The sequence below is a fragment of the Drosophila santomea genome, chromosome 3L (genome assembly GCF_016746245.2).
Source record: "Drosophila santomea strain STO CAGO 1482 chromosome 3L, Prin_Dsan_1.1, whole genome shotgun sequence".
In the NCBI taxonomy this organism is placed as follows: Eukaryota; Metazoa; Arthropoda; class Insecta; order Diptera; family Drosophilidae; genus Drosophila; species Drosophila santomea.
The window spans coordinates 3156579-3172882 of record NC_053018.2 but is presented as its reverse complement, the minus strand read 5'-3'; the positions used below and the strand labels follow the sequence as shown (position 1 = coordinate 3172882).

Genomic DNA, 16304 nt, shown 5'->3' with positions numbered 1-16304 from the left:
GCTTTTTTAAATGGGCGCAATGTGCAAATAGTTGCATCTGTTTTATGGGGTCTTAACTCCGAATATACGACCCCAATTATACAGTACCAGGAAAATGCACTCAATGACATCACATATCAGCTATACAAAGAAATTACTCCCCTGATTCGACAACATTGTACTTGAGTTCAGAAACCTTTTAATATTAATATTTAATTATCAATTACATACTATGAGCAGTCATTAACCTTAGGATTGAATTCAGTTAGTGAAACGTTTTTGGTTTTCGACTTATGCTCAATGTCCGCACCCACATATCAATCAGAATCTCTGGAAACATGGCCATCATAGAATGATACACCACGAAACCGCAATCATGTGGAAAGCCAAGGCAAATAAAGCAATTAGCAGAGAAAAGTAAAAAGTAGATAAACATAGGAGACCAGACATGTAGCTATCATAAGCCAACTTTAGTACCAACAGAACCTTGACAGTGAGCAGTAGCACTTCGGAAGTACAAAAATGTCTCAAAGGATTGAAAGTGTCGTGAAAGGACTAGTGATGGTAATAAGGCTTTTGTGGTATGCAAAACGGAAAAGTAAAAAACAAAAATATATTTTACAGCTGGTTCTGGCTTTCATGGTGGCACAAACGGTGTCCGATTGCAATGTCTGCCAATCCAATCAAGTGGCCTGCATCAACTCCACGTCCTTTTACTTGTGTTTCGGAGGTAATAAAACGCAGAAAATATTTTTAAAATATTTTATGGACTTTTCATGCTTATTCAGATGGAACCCCGCATCGTGATCAGCTGTACCATTGCCTGGAGGGATTCGACTGCACCAATCTCACGGCGATTTGTGTTCAGAAGAGCAGTCAGCGTCCTCCAAGCTGCGGTGATACCTCTCAATGTGGCCAATGCAATGCCAATCGGAATTACCTATTTGCCTGCCTGAGTCGTGGAATTTTCCAGATGTGCTATGGAGCCACTAGACCCACTGGAAAATTTGGTTACTGCCCCACGGGCACGGTTTGTGATGCCAGCAGCTCTGCGATTTGTGTGCCCGAGGTGGCAAATCAAACGCTGACCTGTGATATAAATGACGAGCTGGTGGACACCACCACTGCAGCACCCGTGACCACCGACGGCACCACTGAAAGCACCACTGTGAGCAGCACCGAAAGCAGCACTGATTCTACTGTAACCACCGAGACGCCCACTACAGTGATACCTCTAACTCCCGCCCAGATGTGCGCCCAGAGAAATGCCACTGGTCTTTTTACCACCATTCCCGCGGATCCCTATTGTCAGCGGTGCGTACACAATTATGCGTAAAATTTTCCACATCACTCATTTTATTCAACCCCTTATCTTTACAGCTATGTTAGTTGCTATTTTAATAACAACGTTCTTATCAAATCTGCGGAATACAACTGTCCCACGGATTCCTGGTTCGTTGCTCAAACTCAGAGTTGTGTCTACGTGAATCCCGGCTACTGTCTCTAAACTTCCACGCATTGTAAATAAACGGTTAAATACTCTTTATTTATTATTCTAATGACACTCCATTGAGGCTCAAACTGGCCACTGTGGTGGAGCAAGTGGATGGTAACGTGGATACACAGGTCTTGCTGGCACTGCTGTAGTAGAGGCTGCCGGGACAGGTGTACATATTGCCACCCCAAGTGCCGCCGTTCAGAAAGCAGTCGATGTACTGGTGACACGTGGTGCTGGCATCCGTACCCACCGGATAGTAGCCCGCCGACTGCATCGCCTGGCAATATGCCGCCGGATTGCTGGTCGTCGGCGCAGCCGTCGTCGTGGAAGGGGTGGTTGCCGTGGTGGAACAGGTGGACGGCATGGTGGATACACACATGTTGGAGGCACTGTCGAAGTACATGGATCCCGGACAGGTGTAGGTCTGGCCAATCCAACTTCCGTCCACCAGAGTGCAGTAGATATACTGGCGACAGGTCGTATACGCGTTATAGCCGACCGCATATTTTCCCTGCGACTGAACCGCCGCACAGTAAGTGGATGCCGAGCTGGTGGATGGTGGTGCCGCTGTGGTGGAGCTGGTGGTGCTGCTCACCGTGGTTGTGGTTGAGTCATCGGCATACGAGCAGGTCGCCATCACCTGGAGGGTTGTGGAGATTTATTATTTATTTCGGGGCAGAGGAAAATAGTATATACTTTTTAAAAAAGTTATTTAAACGAGGGACATCTAATATGAGAAAACTAACAGCTACATTTTCTCAGAAATAAGTGTAGTGAGTTCCACAAAACCACTTGGCTTCCTCAAAATCAATTATAATGGCTCAAGCTACAACAAAACAGTTTAAATTGCATACAAAGAGCTTATTTTCCGCTGTCACATTTTAACGAATAGAATTTCTTGAAAGTTTAATTTCCTTTCAGAGTCTCAGCTTCCTGGTGCACCTGCTCTTTGGCAAACATCCCATTCCCATTTCCACCCAAAAGAAGAAAGGCAAACTTACCCCATCCGCTGGCAGGCCACATATCTGGGTGTCGTTGATGTTGCACACATAGCCGGAGGCACAGGTGCCCACCGAATCCTGGACGCTATCTGTGCCCAGGCAGAGGGCGAAGCTCTGGGTTCCGGTGCAGGCGAACGTCTGCGTCTCATCGCACCTGTTGCACTCCTGGCAATCCGCCTCACTGCCGGATGTCGAGTCCTCCGGCTGGCAGAGCACTCCGCTCGAGTCGCTGATGCAGACATAGCCGCTGGGGCAATCGGTGGGCGTGGCCGTGGACACGGTGTCCACCTGGCAGGCCTGCATCTGGGTCGTGGAGTAGCAGGTCAGGTTGTTGACGGTATTGCAGACGTTGCAGGTGCCACGGCTCGAGGACACCAGACAACCGAGCAGGAATAGCTGGCATAGTAGGAGCGGCAGGCCAAGTGGCAGGCAAACACGGTTAGGCGACATTTCTGGTTGCAATTGTCTTTTGCGACTGATGTCTGTGGCTGGCAGGCATGCGGCTTAAATAGAGCTCTTTTTTGGCAGCTATTTTGGAGCATGCAGACTGCTCTTAATCCACAAAGACCTCGCCAGGCGGGACCTTGGCTACTGCTCCAATTTAGATAAGCTCTTGTGGCTTTGACGCATGGAAAATGGTAGCATACTTTTTGGCGTTGGCTTATTTTGTAATGGGTTTGTGTGAGAAATCTACTATAGAATCAATAGTCAATTTATTTTATATTTTTATTCATCACATAAGGATCCCGAAATCATATATAAACGCGATTATGTTACTTTTGTTGTATGGTTACATTTAAATTAAATGCAATATTTGGAACTGAAAATGTACGTGTACAACTTTTTAAGTGTCAAGGAAAAGCAGATATGACTAGCTTTTTACTGTTCAAATACTCTAATCTTACACAGCTTTCTGGATAAGCCAGATACCTATATCTAGCTGCAGCTTGAATATAGCTCCAGTTACTCTTGAAAATGCAGCGCCACCTGCTCCTTTTGGTATTTTCGTTGGGCATTCTAGTGAAATTTAGCCAGGCCGACTGCAATATCTGCTCCTCTGAGAGCAATGTAGCCTGTGTATCCGAAAATCAGTACCAGAACTGCTCTGCGAATGCTATTCCAACCGGTACCGTTTATACTTGTCCAAATAACACATATTGTTCGGCAATGCCAGAGAAATGCACTGCGAACGAGGCTTTTGCATCCTGCAATGATTGCAAAAAGTGTGACGGGATTATACCATTCGCATGTACGAGTCCCACAACTTTTGCACTTTGCAATGCTGTAAATGAAATAACAAGCTATGAGTTTTCCTGTTTGACTGGAGAGGTGTGCCTCTCACAAATTGGCAATCCTTGTGTGGCCTCAGTAAACGGCACAGGTGCCTCATGTTCCTACTACGCCGTAGTCGATGATTTGTGCACCCAAAAGGCGTCCACGGGTCGCTATCCACATCCCAATGATTCCAGCTGCTTAAAGTAAGTAGTTTATAACTCAATATTAATGCTTAATTTTTAATATATTTCTTGGTTTTAGATACGTCTACTGTTTTCGCAAGGGTTCCACCTGGTCCGGAAATATCTGGCAGTGTCCTTCAAGTAAAGCGTACTTCAATGCCACCACTTCTAGTTGTGTAGCGACTAAGCCAGCAACATGTGCCTAATTCATTGTTAAAAGTAATGCTATACTTGGATAGTTTGAATAGAGTTTTTATCATTGGACAAATTGACTTTATTAATTCGTCAACAAGCTTCTAGCTCTTTGTTGGAAGTTCCAGTTTGCCCGGGTGATAAGATAGCTGCGAGAGCATAAAGCCAACTGGTTGACACCAATATCGCTAGTTTATTGCAAAGATGCTGCGCCTTTTGATCTTGCTGGCACTCGGAGTTTTCCTGGGGATCCGTATCCTTGGTATCCGTGCGGATTGCAATGTGTGTGCCTCCGTGAGCAATGTAGCCTGTATATCGAACACCGCGTTTCAATTCTGCTCCAGCGCATTGCCGTCTGGTCCCGTTTACACATGTCCCACGGGGTATTATTGCACGGCAGATGACGTTACGTGCAACACAAATGTGGCGCTAAGATCCTGCATAGGTTGTGGCACCTGCGACAGTAGCAACACCTTTGCGTGCCTCACCGCGACGACTTTTGCCTTGTGCCTGGGTACTTCAACTCCTTCCCAGCTCGTCGGAAGTTGTGGCTCCAGCAATGTCTGCAACTTCAATAATCCCTATATTTGTGGTAGTCCAGCGGCGGGAACTCAGGCCACTTGTCCGGGTGATGGCACTGGTACTGGAGTGGATGTCTCGACCATAACACCCACCACATATTGCTCCATGGTCCAGCAGCACGGAAGATTTCCCGTTGGCATTGATCTCAACACGACCTGCAGGCAGTTAGTATTTGGAGTTCAATTAACTTTTATATTTAAATGTAATACGCTTATTTCATAATAAGGTACATATATTGTTTTCTGAATGCAAGTACCTGGGCAGGAGGCCTCTACGACTGTCCTGGTCAAACGTACTTTAATAGCTCATCGAAGTATTGCGGCACCGCAGTGCCTGCCAGGTGCACTACTGGAGTCGCCACCTTGACACTTACCAATCCATAAATATTGGGGCATTCAAAGTCTAATACCCTTGGATCTTTTGGTCTTTTCTATAAATAAGTTATTCTATTTTTTTACAAAAATAAAAGATACAGTAGCTCTCCCCAGAATGTGTGGTCTTGCACCTAAAAGTGAAGTAAAAGAAAATTAAGAGGACTCATATTCCCAATGCGTGCATACATTTTAATCTTAGTCGGGTATCTTATAGTCGCAGCACGCGACTACAGCGTGGTCTTTCTTTCTATTATTAAACAAATTATTTTTTATTTTAAACAAACAAACATTTAAATATAGAGTCAGCCCTTAGATAAGATATACTTGCACATCAACAAGTTCGTTTGCTTAAATTCTGTTAACTCGGTGCAATTTAAGAAAGGCAAGATCTGCTGGTCATTCTGGAAATAGGAGTTCTCGGCTATCAGGCTCTTTGCAATTCGTGTTCCTGCACTGGTGAAAATGCATCTTTAACTGCATGTCCGATACGGATGTTCAGTTGACCTCGTCATTGGAGGCACGTTAGGCTAAATTAGTTTCAATGCAAAGTTAGCTAGAGTTTTATTATGCAGATAAGCTGATAAGCTAATCAAATCAACTTAGTAAAACGTGACCTCCTATGGGAAACCGAAAACAAAGTTAAAATTAGAATTCTACAAGTTCAAAAAATACTTTTTAAAACATGCTGTGGCATTATGCGAATAATATTTGTAGAAGTGATATCTTCAATTTGTACTTTATTTATATAACTTTTTCTTAAGTCACGTGAATAAAACGCAGGCACAACAATTAAAATAAAACTATAAAAATTAGATTAACAAACTGCAATTTGATAAGATAAGTCCCACTGGATAAAATGGGATGCAGGGCTTCCATTTCCTCAGTTTCATGGAAAGATGCTGCGCCTACTGATCCTTCTGGGAGCTTGCATCCTGGGCTGCCAGGCAGCCTGCAATACGTGCAACACCAATGGCGTGTCCTGCATCTCGGAAACGGAGTTCCAGTTCTGCTCCTCCGCCAGCGAACCCATCGGAACCCTCTACACCTGCCCCACCGGTTACTACTGCACCGCGAGCACACCCATTTGCAGCTCGGTGGCATCTTCGGCAGGCTGCACAGGATGCAACAAGTGCAGCTCGGATAATCGTTTCGCTTGCACCGGTCGCAATACCTTTGCCCTGTGCCTAGGTGGTTCTACACCCAGTACATCGATTGGCGGAAGTTGTGGCACTGAATACGTATGCAACGTGGAAAACCCGAATATCTGTGGTAGTCCCACCACATACGCAGTATCCTGTTCCGGATCAGGTACGCCAAACTGTGACTCCACGACCATCACAGATGCCACCGAGTATTGTCGAAGCATTCAAACAGCCGGCAAATATCCCTATGGCCGAGCTACCTCCACCACCTGCAGGCAGTGAGTACACATAATAAAATTCCATATGTGCTAATTTCATTTCCAATACTGATACATTTCCATTCCATTTCCAGATATGTGAACTGCTACACCGCTGCTGGTATTTTCTACGGAAATGTGTACACCTGTCCCGGACTCACCTACTTCGACAGCACCTCCAAACTTTGCACCACCCAAACGCAGGCCAGATGCTCGGATACTGTATCTTGTCTGACTCTGAATAACCGAGTATTGCCGTAGAGTGTAGATTCTCGGGGCATGCATGTATCTGTATCTTTATGGTGGTAATTATCGCAGGGCGAGGGTATCTTAATCAAATAAATAACCAAATAAGTGCATTAGAAAAGCAAAGGCTGTGCTGCCAAGAGCCCTTATTTAATTAGCTTGTGAGATTAAACTTTATGGCACTACCATATATGTTATAAATGGCTCTAGTGTAGTTTTAATGTATGTATGCATTAAAGAAACTGGTGATTTAATTCAAATTCCTGCCAAAAACTCCCATTACATTTGCAGTTCATCAACAGAACGTGGCTTAATGAACAAAGTGCAACTTAAATCGATTTTTCCAGCCATTCAATTTGCGCGAGTATTTCTCCCAACAGATGCTTCACATTCAATCCACAACCAACCACTTGCACAGCCAGGCCAAATTGTGGTCTATGCCCTTTATGACGTATACGCCACGTTGGCACTTGCACCTTGGAACTTTTGCTGGCCTCGCAGGCAGAAGTTTGGAGAGAACTCGCATACAATTATGAAGTGTGCCCAGTAGCTTTAGCGTTCACAAGTTTTCAGAGCTTTTCCCTTTTTTTTCCCCCTTTTCCCGCAGCACATGCCATAAAAATCTTTGCCAGACACAAATTTTTCACAGATTTTTTCCGTTCGCTTTTCATACCCCAACTCTTACTATGAGTTGATGTGGGTCAGCTACATGGCCACAAGGGTCGCAAAAGTTTGTGGCCTGGTGGCATGCCACCGAAAATTCAATTCGATCCCAAGGCTGTGCCACAAAGTTTTCATTCAGTGTTTTCGGTTTCAATGGTTTCGATTTCACACGACCCAAAATCCTGGCTACAACCTCTCCATTTTCCCCCTGCCAAAAACTCAACCAAAACACGCACATAGTTTCTCCTGTGGCTACGTGCACAATGTGCAATTGATTGAAGGGGCTTGGGTTGCACAGGAACTCACAATTGCACACACTTTGATGGACACGGTGGCCGCAAATTTCTGCTGTCCACTAAGGTAATCCCCGAGTTCCATTAAAGCGAACAACAAACCGCATACTTGGTGAAATCTGTGTATTTATAAGAGGCATATATCGGCTTAGGCCTAGCCGCATATCTGTATGCTAAGAATGCTATATATTTTTGACCAGGGTGATAATCTCGCTGTAGGCGTTGGATTTCTTTTCGCTTCCTAAACGTTTTAATTTAGATTTATGACGCTAGAACAAATATAGATACGTTGGGAAGCCAGGCAAATTATAGAATCACTTAAGCGAAATCCGCGATGACTACAGATTATGAATAGCTTTGAGGCACAATATTTTTCTGTGGAATTTTTAGACCTGAATCGGGTGAGGTATTATATCGTTATTTTGTATGCAAAATTTGGTTCTTTTAAATTTGGTTTCTTAGTATTTCTGATCATCATTTGCTTTTTGCCAGTTTTATAACAAAATGATAATATTCGCTACAATAATTTTGTGAACTTAAAAATTATTTGTCCTTGATGCAGCCTCGACTGAATCTTCTTAAAACTTTCCCTCGTTTAGTGGAGCAAATACAGAGTGCTGTGGGCTTTCAGCTCGCTCTCAACTTTTATTTTCGCGGAAAACTTTTGTCCCAAAACCAAAAAACCAGCAGATAATGCATATTTCATCAGCTATGTAATCATGGTCCGTTGGCATATGTGCCACACCAGCCAACCAGTCCCCAAATCTCCAACCGCGAGATAAGTTTCTGTTGTTCCAGCGACTCATCAAAGTCAAGAATCAACATAGCCGACGACGTCGTCATCATTCTCAACGCGTCATAGTTATCCACGCCGTCGTGGATGTATATAAATATAAGTATAATGGCACTGCACTTAGGCCAGATGAATTCATTAATTATTTCCCCTAATAGAATGAGGCAACGAGGAAGTCTTACTAGACTAATTAAATTGTATGGCACAGAGGCCCTGAAACAGCGGTACACCATCTACTGATGAATGCCCGTCGCCAACTTTAAGGCCCCTGCTCGCCAAGAGTCTTGAATGGCAGCCACTCGAGGTGTCCTTTCACCTGTCGCCGGCTTTGTATTTGTCAAGCAGCCCGTTTCAGTGCTGCTCGCGATTAGTTTTAACCATGTTGTGAAGCCGGCTTTAATGCAGCCCAAGACGGCGTAGTGAGCCAGCTGCGAAAACAGGCTTCATCGCACCGCCTTGGAGGCATCTGGAGCGTGCTTAGTCGGCAGCTGACGTATCATCGCATCCGAATGCGGTTGCCTCGAACGCCTTTAAGCGCCTGATATGGCCTCTTTGGGCCCAGATCCCCACTGAAATAAGGCCAACTGCAAATGGGCTTTAAATAGCGGAGCGCACCCGCTGTTTGCCCTGTTGGTGCATGTGTCTGCGAGGGCACTGCAAGAAATTGCTGGGAATGAAAAGAAAATAAATGCATCTTTGAAAACTCTATTTAATGTTTTTTGCATCAGTTAGTGACAAAGTTCTTTCATGATTTTATAGTAGCTTTAAAGTAGCTTTGTACATTATAATTTTTTTTAATATTTTCTCTCAGTGTGCAGTTCATCTTGTGGGCGCCTATGAGTATGTGTGTGTGTGAGTAACTATGTTCCTTATTAGAATGCTGGCTTATTTTATATTCCCCTTGCAGCGCTACTTCGAGCATTGCCGCTGGCTCTCGGCTTTTAATTAAAGTTCTATTTCCATCTGTTGTTTCGGATCGTCGGCCGAAATTGCGGCATGGCGCCTGTTGGGCCTACGCCCCAGCATCACCCCAACCACCCAGCCAGTGAAGCACCCAACCACCGAACCAGCACCACCCAAAGCACCACCCCATCGACAGATAGCAACGCCCACCTGCGGCGATGCCCCTGGCGACTGCAATTAATTTATTTCGTTTCTCGGTCTCAATGGGCAGGTTGCCTATTAGTTTGTTTATCCATTAATTTCGGGTTAATTGGCCCCACTGCCAAATACATTGAACCATAGTTTTGTTTATTTTGGTTGTGATTGCGATGGAAACTATGGAAATAGATTTGGTTTTCAGAAAGAGCACACAGCAGCATTAGTTTTCGGTGGAACTTTAATGGCGCCAAAAACAGAATACTTAGTAATAACCTTGAACGATTAGTGGTTTATAAATATATATTAGCTAAGCATTTCAGCATCTAAACCATAATAATGAAATTCCAAATATTTACTTTAAAATGTAAAACATTTCAGTTATTTGTAGCATGGTATAATGGCAAGCACCAAAGTCTTAAAATATTAAGAACCTTTTTCAACTCACCTTCACAGTTGGGACCGCAAAGTACTTAAAGCATTTAAAAATGCTTCAACTTTGTAGCACCATTCGAACCATTCGCAAACTTGGACCCCACTAAACGTGACTCGCAATTATAACTATGCAAAAGTGCGCCAAACCGCTCGATAGTTAATCCTGCCCCGCCGAAAACAAGAGCAACAACATAACACGTAAACACGAAAACAACAACATGTCGGGCACCCCCACACACACCCACTTACACACAAATAGGTTGACAGTTCAAGTACACGAGCTTGTCGAACAATTTTGACACTGCCATGCGATGAGGTCAACGAGGCCACGGCCCAAACGCCCATGCATTATTATATAATGCGGCAGTGCAGCTGCCCCACCCACCGCCTGTGTGTTGCCACCCAAAACTCACAATAATGCCGGGTAGCTGGATGAAAGGGTGAAGTGAGCTAGGTGGCAAACAGAGGTGGCAAAGGTGCCACGTTTACTCACAGGGTACTTTACTTTACAGGGTAGCAGCACAGCGCAGTTTCAGTTATTGTATCCCCATTTTTATGAGTTAGTGGTACAATGAGACAATATTCATACTATAATACCTAACTTAAATATAAAAATTTAAAATAAAAAAATTTAAAATAAAAATAAAATAAAAAACTTTATATATAAAAATATTGTTATAAAAACACTGTTTTTAAAGATTCACTTTTCGAATTTGTATGTTTTGTTTGTGGAAGCGCTTTTAAATTGGTTTGAAATCGTGCGGAAAGGAAACCAAGCTTGAAAAGTATACAACATTTAATATAATAAATTCATGTTACCAGATCTTAAGATATGTACCTTCTATAGCTCCATGTTAACTCCCCATCACTGGCTCCAAAGGACGAGTGCTGGAATGGCAGACATGTGGCGCCTTGCAGGAAGGAAGGATGGATGCATATGTGTACGGCAAGCCAGGGATTCTCGGTTGGCTGGAATGGGTGGAGTATGGGTGGAGTATGGATGGTGGGAACGGAAGACGGATGAGGAGGAGGAGGACGTGCATAATGAAGCGCAGTGGCAAATGCGTCACATGCCGTGAGCTGTGAACTATGTGCTATGTGGCAAGGGGAACTGTCAGCAGCCAGGATGACAGACTGCCACAGAGTCGTATCTTTTGACCTGTCAGTGCCTCCGCCTCCACCAGGTGGGCTTACGACTATGAAGTGGCAAACACATTCGTAAATAGTTAATGCAAACTTAAGTAAATCCCTCAAAAAGCATACTCCACTGAAATGAGCTTAACAGATGGATTTTCATATTGGAAATGAATCGTAAATGCACACGCCATTTTAAATCCTTCATCCGGCAACTGATTCCGGCCTGTTTGTCAGGCGAAGGTAAATAATGCAGTTAAATATTATTCCGATTATGGCGTTTTCAACCTCCATAAGCTGCATTAAAAGCGTGTTATGTTATTGTCAGCGATTTAGTTCCACTATTTGCGCACTTTAAGCGATGCTTTTGAGCTGTCTTTATTAAATAAAAGTTGCTTAAATTTGAAAGAAATATCTATGAACGTGGAATATCTAACTGCAAGTTTGATAGCTTCATATCCAAGCTACTGTGGCGTTTTGTACACAAATAACTTCATTTGCAAACTCGCTCGTATAATGTCATTAAAGTGCGTGTGCTAATGTATACCCATTAACTATATAGTTGTTTTTTTTTCTGGCGATTGTCACAAATGACCAAATTAAGAGTGCGTGGCACGGCTGTCCAACTATTCGACATACAGCCAGTTGCAATGGCCTGTGATTAGCGGACAAATGCAGGTCAGCTCTTAATTATTCAGGTCCATTAGTTTTTTATGCCTTTAATGCGCTGTTTGATGCAAATTCATTTGCTGGCAATTTGTTTGGCTTTTTATGCACAGATTTGTTTGCTTTTTAAAGCTCCTCGTCGTAATTGAGAACTGCTTAAATTTATGGTGCGTTGCAGTTTGCAGTGGCAAATTGTTTTCGGACATTTTTCTGAAACAAATAATTAAGTTAGGATGTGATCGAATATGTTAATTATAGATCAATAGCAGAGTAAAAAAGAATGTTTGTTGATTAACGGGTTGATTAATTCAATAGTCAAGGAACCCTACTACAGCGATCTCTCTGGTTTTTAAATGAAACCGATGCTGAGCAGTAATTAATTAGGTTGCGCATAGAATAACTGAAAGTTTAAATAGATTAATTGAATAGTTTAATTGGGCTTATTTTAATAAGTAAATGCAAATTCTATTATGTATGAAAACACGTTCTGAACTCCGCTTGTTCCCCACCCCAGCATTAATTCCAATCGTCAATTAAAATAGATTGCAATAGCCCATGCAAATGACTGTAATTCAGCCAGTGGATGGATGGAGTTGGGTGCTCCATCTGGAAGATTCGCCTTCCTGGCGAAGCTCACAGGCATCACTCACAGATGGGCATTAATAACGCACGATAGCCCGTTTGAAGAATGCGGAACCCAGATGGCTGACCATCCAACTGACCATCCATAAATCAGCCGAGCGGTGTGGGAACAAATTGTTATATGTTATATGTTATATGTTAGATGGATGCTCAGCCATCGCTAATTGCCGCTGGCAAACGACAATTGTCGCAGCCAATTGCCGATTGACATGTGCAAATTGTAAGTAAATTATTTTATAAAAGTCAAACATTGTGACGGCTGCTATCGCAACGGGCACTTATCCGATATACATATGGTAAAATATATACATCTGTCTTATCTATTGGACTTTTTCTCGGCTAAGCCCGCACAACGCCAAATCTGTGGCAGCAACGTGGGTAGATTTATAACCATTTTTGCCACTTCTAAATCGCCGTGCAGAGAGAGAAAATCTATAGCTTAAATAACTCATTCGCTACAAATAAAATTCTTAATAAATGTACGTCAAAATAATTATTTAAAAGGGAGGCAATGCTAAGCTAGAGAATAAGTTGTAATGACTTTAATGTAATTGGCACAATCAAATATATTTCTAATAACCTTTTTGGATGATATTCATAATATTCAATGATATTCAAGTATCAATATACATATTTTGTTATTCTAAATTTAATCGTATTATATAAAGGTGTGATAAGTTGACCAGAAATTGATGATATTTTTGTATTAAATGTTCAAGATCGGAATAGACAGAAATATATGTATTTTTACCACACTTCCCCTGTGTACTTTCAGCAGTACATATAAGTTCTATTCGCGTGTGGACTGCAGTTGATAAATCATGTGGCAATAGCCGAGAGTGGGCAGCACTCGCTGGTGTCCACATTGCAATAATTTGCAGAATTGCAGTTGACCGCCGTCCGTCGGCAGCCGTCGACCCACAAGCCCATTGCACAACCGCCCTGGGAGGAGGCTGCTGGCCAAGTGGGTGGTGGGTGGTGGGTGGTGGTTGGTGGGTTGTGGTGGAGTGGGTCACTTGCCTCGGGAAAATAGAGCCATTAAGTGGCCTGAGAGAGTGGGCCACTTTCGCCGTTCACTGCGATACTTTCATTAGTCAAATAGCCGGACACTCCGACGCTCTCGAGGGCGGCCAATTGGCCTCCTCGGAGTTCCGCCCCATCGCCAGTGGGTCACTTAGTCACTCAGTCAGTCAGTCAGTCAGTTACTCAGTTACTCAGTTACCCAGTTACTCGGTCACCCAGTCAAGTGACCTCTTCATCCGGCGAACTCCTATTTAATTTTATGCTGCGTGCGTAGGAAATGCGCTTAAATTGCCGCTAATTGCAATTTGCTGTGAAAATTGCAATGCAATGAGCGCGAATTAAATTAAAACGCCGCCACACCGCAAATGTATATCATTTTGTTACGCTTGCCTCCAATTTTTGATCAGCAATTGTTTGCCGAGCACTCAATCAGAAACGGTCAAATACCTATTGGCCGTACACAATATTCAATCAATGTAAATGGCATCTGCCATCGACGCCCCTTTTCGATTGAATCGACTAACTGTCGCCTTTTCTGATGGCGGTGGCGCCTCACTTAATTGCTATTATTGCTATTGCCATGGGGTGGCATACGTAATAAATATATACTGGTGCAGGTTAATATTTGCATTGAACAGAGAGAGCAAACAGCACTTGAACAGTAATTAATATAGTAGCTTTTTATGCAATCAAATAGGATTAAATTAATAGATTTTTAAATGCAATTTTTAATGGACTAAGCACTTGTTTGTTTGGTTCTTTCAAAACTAATTAAATTTGCTGTATCTCCTTTGTACTAGGTATATTTATATAACAAACAAGAGGAACTTAAACTCTTTATACAAAAAATGTGTTTCTATCAATATTTTAGTCGTAAAAGCTTCCTAGCTTGCTAGATAATACATGTATTGTCTTTATTAATTTACAATAGAATATCACCTGTCTGTCTCATTATTGTTGGTAGCCATGAATGGCATTTGCTTTGCATAACGTGAGGTACTTAAATGCAATTTGTATCGCGACTCATCTGCGAAGTCATAAATTAAGTATTAGTATCCGACTATGTGCGATGTTTTTCCACTTGGCCTCAATCATTTATCACTCGCATCGCTACGTCTCCCATTGGGATTGTGGCATTGTGGCATTGTGGATTGATTGTCTCCGTTTGCTGACTCAATCCGGCGACTGACGTCATGGCCTGCATTTCTGCATTTGGGATTCCACGCTTACAATGACGCCGCTGCACTGGCAGTGCAATTGGCGCCAGAAAGAAGCACCAAGGTTGTGTGCCAGCCATTTGGTCACCGATTTCGGGCTGCTGCCACCCCACAATTTAGCGCCCGCTTAGACGACCTTGCCCCACAGCAGCAGCAGCAGTGGCAGCAGCAAAATGGGCGACAGTGCCAAATATCGATTGAAGCTGCGTAATGCATTTTTCAGGGCTTCAGTCTAGTGTCTAGTAGGTGGTACGTAGTTTGTTGTCCTGCAGCGAAAGCAGATCAAGGTCGTCGATTTGGGTGACTCATTCGGTGACGAAATCTAAAAGCAAGTACGTTTGCAAATATCTTACTACCAAAAAAGTGAAGAGAGTCATGCTTTAAAAACTGACTTATTTGGAATCTCAGAAAAACTCTTTAGTGTCATAGGAGGATGGTTTTTCAGTACTATATCTTTGAGTTCCTTATAAGGAAAGGTCTTAACATGTATGTAAAATTGAGTGCCCCACCAAATCTGATTCCTTCACTGACCCTGTTCATCTGCATCTGCATCTGTAATTTCGTGGTCATTTAGTTGGTGTTCGATGGACCGCCAGAGGATTGCGGTTGCATCCCCCGCTTGGCATTTGCGTTCTGATTATGTTGTTGCCTTTGATGTAACAACACCGCCATTGTTTCGGTTAATTAAAATTTGTGGTTGCCGCATGCATGCCGTTGGCCGAGTGTGCGAATTTCACTAAATTAGTGCGGACTCTTCAGTTCAGCTCGGTTCGGTTTGGTTTGGATTGGTTGGCCTTTGGGTTTGGTTCTGGTTCTGGTTTGTGGGCTTTGCCTGTTGCCGTTGCCTTAAATATTTAATATGCAGAGCTTCGATGCGGACGGGCATGAAATTGCCGCACTTGAAGCAGCCGGGGCTGTTCTGGTTGGAGTCTGGAGCTGAGCTGGGCAAGAAGTTATCTGCATTCCAGCAGAACCAGTTTGCCCGCCTCATCCTCCAAGCCTCCAATCCTCCGATTCCTGCGATGCAGGCGCGGTGATTCATGCACCATCCACCAGACTCGGCAGCGTCCGATTTGGCCGTCTTTGTTTCGCCTCGCTTTATTTTACTTTGCCCTCTTGGTGTCGCGAATCTGTTGGATTCCCACGCCGCGGCTGCAGTATGAAAAAGCTAGAACAACGGGGCGTATACGTAATCAGGATGGGGTCGTTAGCCAGTTGGCTGGCTAACCGAAAACTTTTCGCATTTCGCAGCCACGCATGCCAATCTTTTCATGACAAACTTCACTAGCCATCTAGCCATCACAACTCGAAATTCTTCCCCCAGCTGGAGCCTCAATACGCAAAAATCTTGTTGAGCACTGAGCCCCCTTTTTTGCTGCCACCGATGGCAACTATTAAACTTGTTTCCTGCTTTTTCCAGGCGACCAGCAGTTGGCAGTAAGGAAAAGGAATTTCATAGAATTTATGGCTGTCTCTTCGAAGGGATCGCAAAGTTTTTACAGAAAAGTTACAACTGCAAGTTATTCGTATCTTTTTTCGGCAGCTTCGACGGACTTACTGCAAATTCTCAAGGATTTTCGGTTTTTCTAAGCGAAAGTTAATCTGAAGTTAT

The 16304-nt window shown here is 43.4% G+C and overlaps 5 protein-coding genes across 5 annotated transcripts; 4 read left to right on the top strand and 1 right to left on the bottom strand.

Moving 5' to 3' along the window:
* The first annotated feature begins 461 nt into the window (after positions 1–461).
* Positions 462–1570, top strand: LOC120448890. Its single transcript, XM_039631107.1, has 4 exons — positions 462–543; positions 604–709; positions 768–1293; positions 1360–1570. Exons 1-4 carry the CDS (start codon positions 502–504, stop codon positions 1484–1486), a joined length of 801 nt encoding a protein of 266 aa, XP_039487041.1. The 5' UTR covers positions 462–501; the 3' UTR covers positions 1487–1570.
* On the bottom strand, positions 1435–3142 carry LOC120448889 (serine-rich adhesin for platelets). Its single transcript, XM_039631106.2, has 2 exons — positions 2479–3142; positions 1435–2117 (listed from the first exon to the last, which is right to left on the bottom strand). Exons 1-2 carry the CDS (start codon positions 2926–2928, stop codon positions 1530–1532), a joined length of 1038 nt encoding a protein of 345 aa, XP_039487040.1. The 5' UTR covers positions 2929–3142; the 3' UTR covers positions 1435–1529.
* A 311-nt stretch (positions 3143–3453) lies between these two features.
* On the top strand, positions 3454–4199 carry LOC120448507. The gene is made up of 2 exons (XM_039630540.1): positions 3454–3956; positions 4015–4199. The coding sequence occupies exons 1-2, from the start codon at positions 3454–3456 to the stop codon at positions 4139–4141; spliced, it is 630 nt and encodes a 209-aa protein (XP_039486474.1). The 3' UTR covers positions 4142–4199.
* A 124-nt stretch (positions 4200–4323) lies between these two features.
* Positions 4324–5188, top strand: LOC120448505. The gene is made up of 2 exons (XM_039630539.2): positions 4324–4873; positions 4936–5188. Exons 1-2 carry the CDS (start codon positions 4332–4334, stop codon positions 5090–5092), a joined length of 699 nt encoding a protein of 232 aa, XP_039486473.1. The 5' UTR covers positions 4324–4331; the 3' UTR covers positions 5093–5188.
* A 772-nt stretch (positions 5189–5960) lies between these two features.
* Positions 5961–6849, top strand: LOC120449994. Its single transcript, XM_039632704.2, has 2 exons — positions 5961–6503; positions 6578–6849. Exons 1-2 carry the CDS (start codon positions 5980–5982, stop codon positions 6741–6743), a joined length of 690 nt encoding a protein of 229 aa, XP_039488638.1. The 5' UTR covers positions 5961–5979; the 3' UTR covers positions 6744–6849.
* Positions 6850–16304: the final 9455 nt, after the last annotated feature.

Bases quoted from the DNA above. Each gene is read 5' to 3' on its own strand.
- LOC120448890 (XM_039631107.1), top strand. From the start codon at position 502: ATGTCTCAAAGGATTGAAAGTGTCGTGAAAGGACTAGTGATG. The intron at 544-603 runs GTAATAAGGCTT...TATATTTTACAG, and splicing joins TCGTGAAAGGACTAGTGATG to CTGGTTCTGGCTTTCATGGT. The intron at 710-767 runs GTAATAAAACGC...ATGCTTATTCAG, and splicing joins CTTTTACTTGTGTTTCGGAG to ATGGAACCCCGCATCGTGAT.
- LOC120448889 (XM_039631106.2), bottom strand. From the start codon at position 2,928: ATGTCGCCTAACCGTGTTTGCCTGCCACTTGGCCTGCCGCTCCTACTA. The intron at 2,118-2,478 runs GTAAGTTTGCCT...ACAACCCTCCAG, and splicing joins GTGGCCTGCCAGCGGATGGG to GTGATGGCGACCTGCTCGTA.
- LOC120448507 (XM_039630540.1), top strand. From the start codon at position 3,454: ATGCAGCGCCACCTGCTCCTTTTGGTATTTTCGTTGGGCATTCTAGTG. The intron at 3,957-4,014 runs GTAAGTAGTTTA...TCTTGGTTTTAG, and splicing joins AATGATTCCAGCTGCTTAAA to ATACGTCTACTGTTTTCGCA.
- LOC120448505 (XM_039630539.2), top strand. From the start codon at position 4,332: ATGCTGCGCCTTTTGATCTTGCTGGCACTCGGAGTTTTCCTGGGGATC. The intron at 4,874-4,935 runs GTTAGTATTTGG...TTTCATAATAAG, and splicing joins CTCAACACGACCTGCAGGCA to GTACATATATTGTTTTCTGA.
- LOC120449994 (XM_039632704.2), top strand. From the start codon at position 5,980: ATGCTGCGCCTACTGATCCTTCTGGGAGCTTGCATCCTGGGCTGCCAG. The intron at 6,504-6,577 runs GTGAGTACACAT...TTCCATTTCCAG, and splicing joins ACCTCCACCACCTGCAGGCA to ATATGTGAACTGCTACACCG.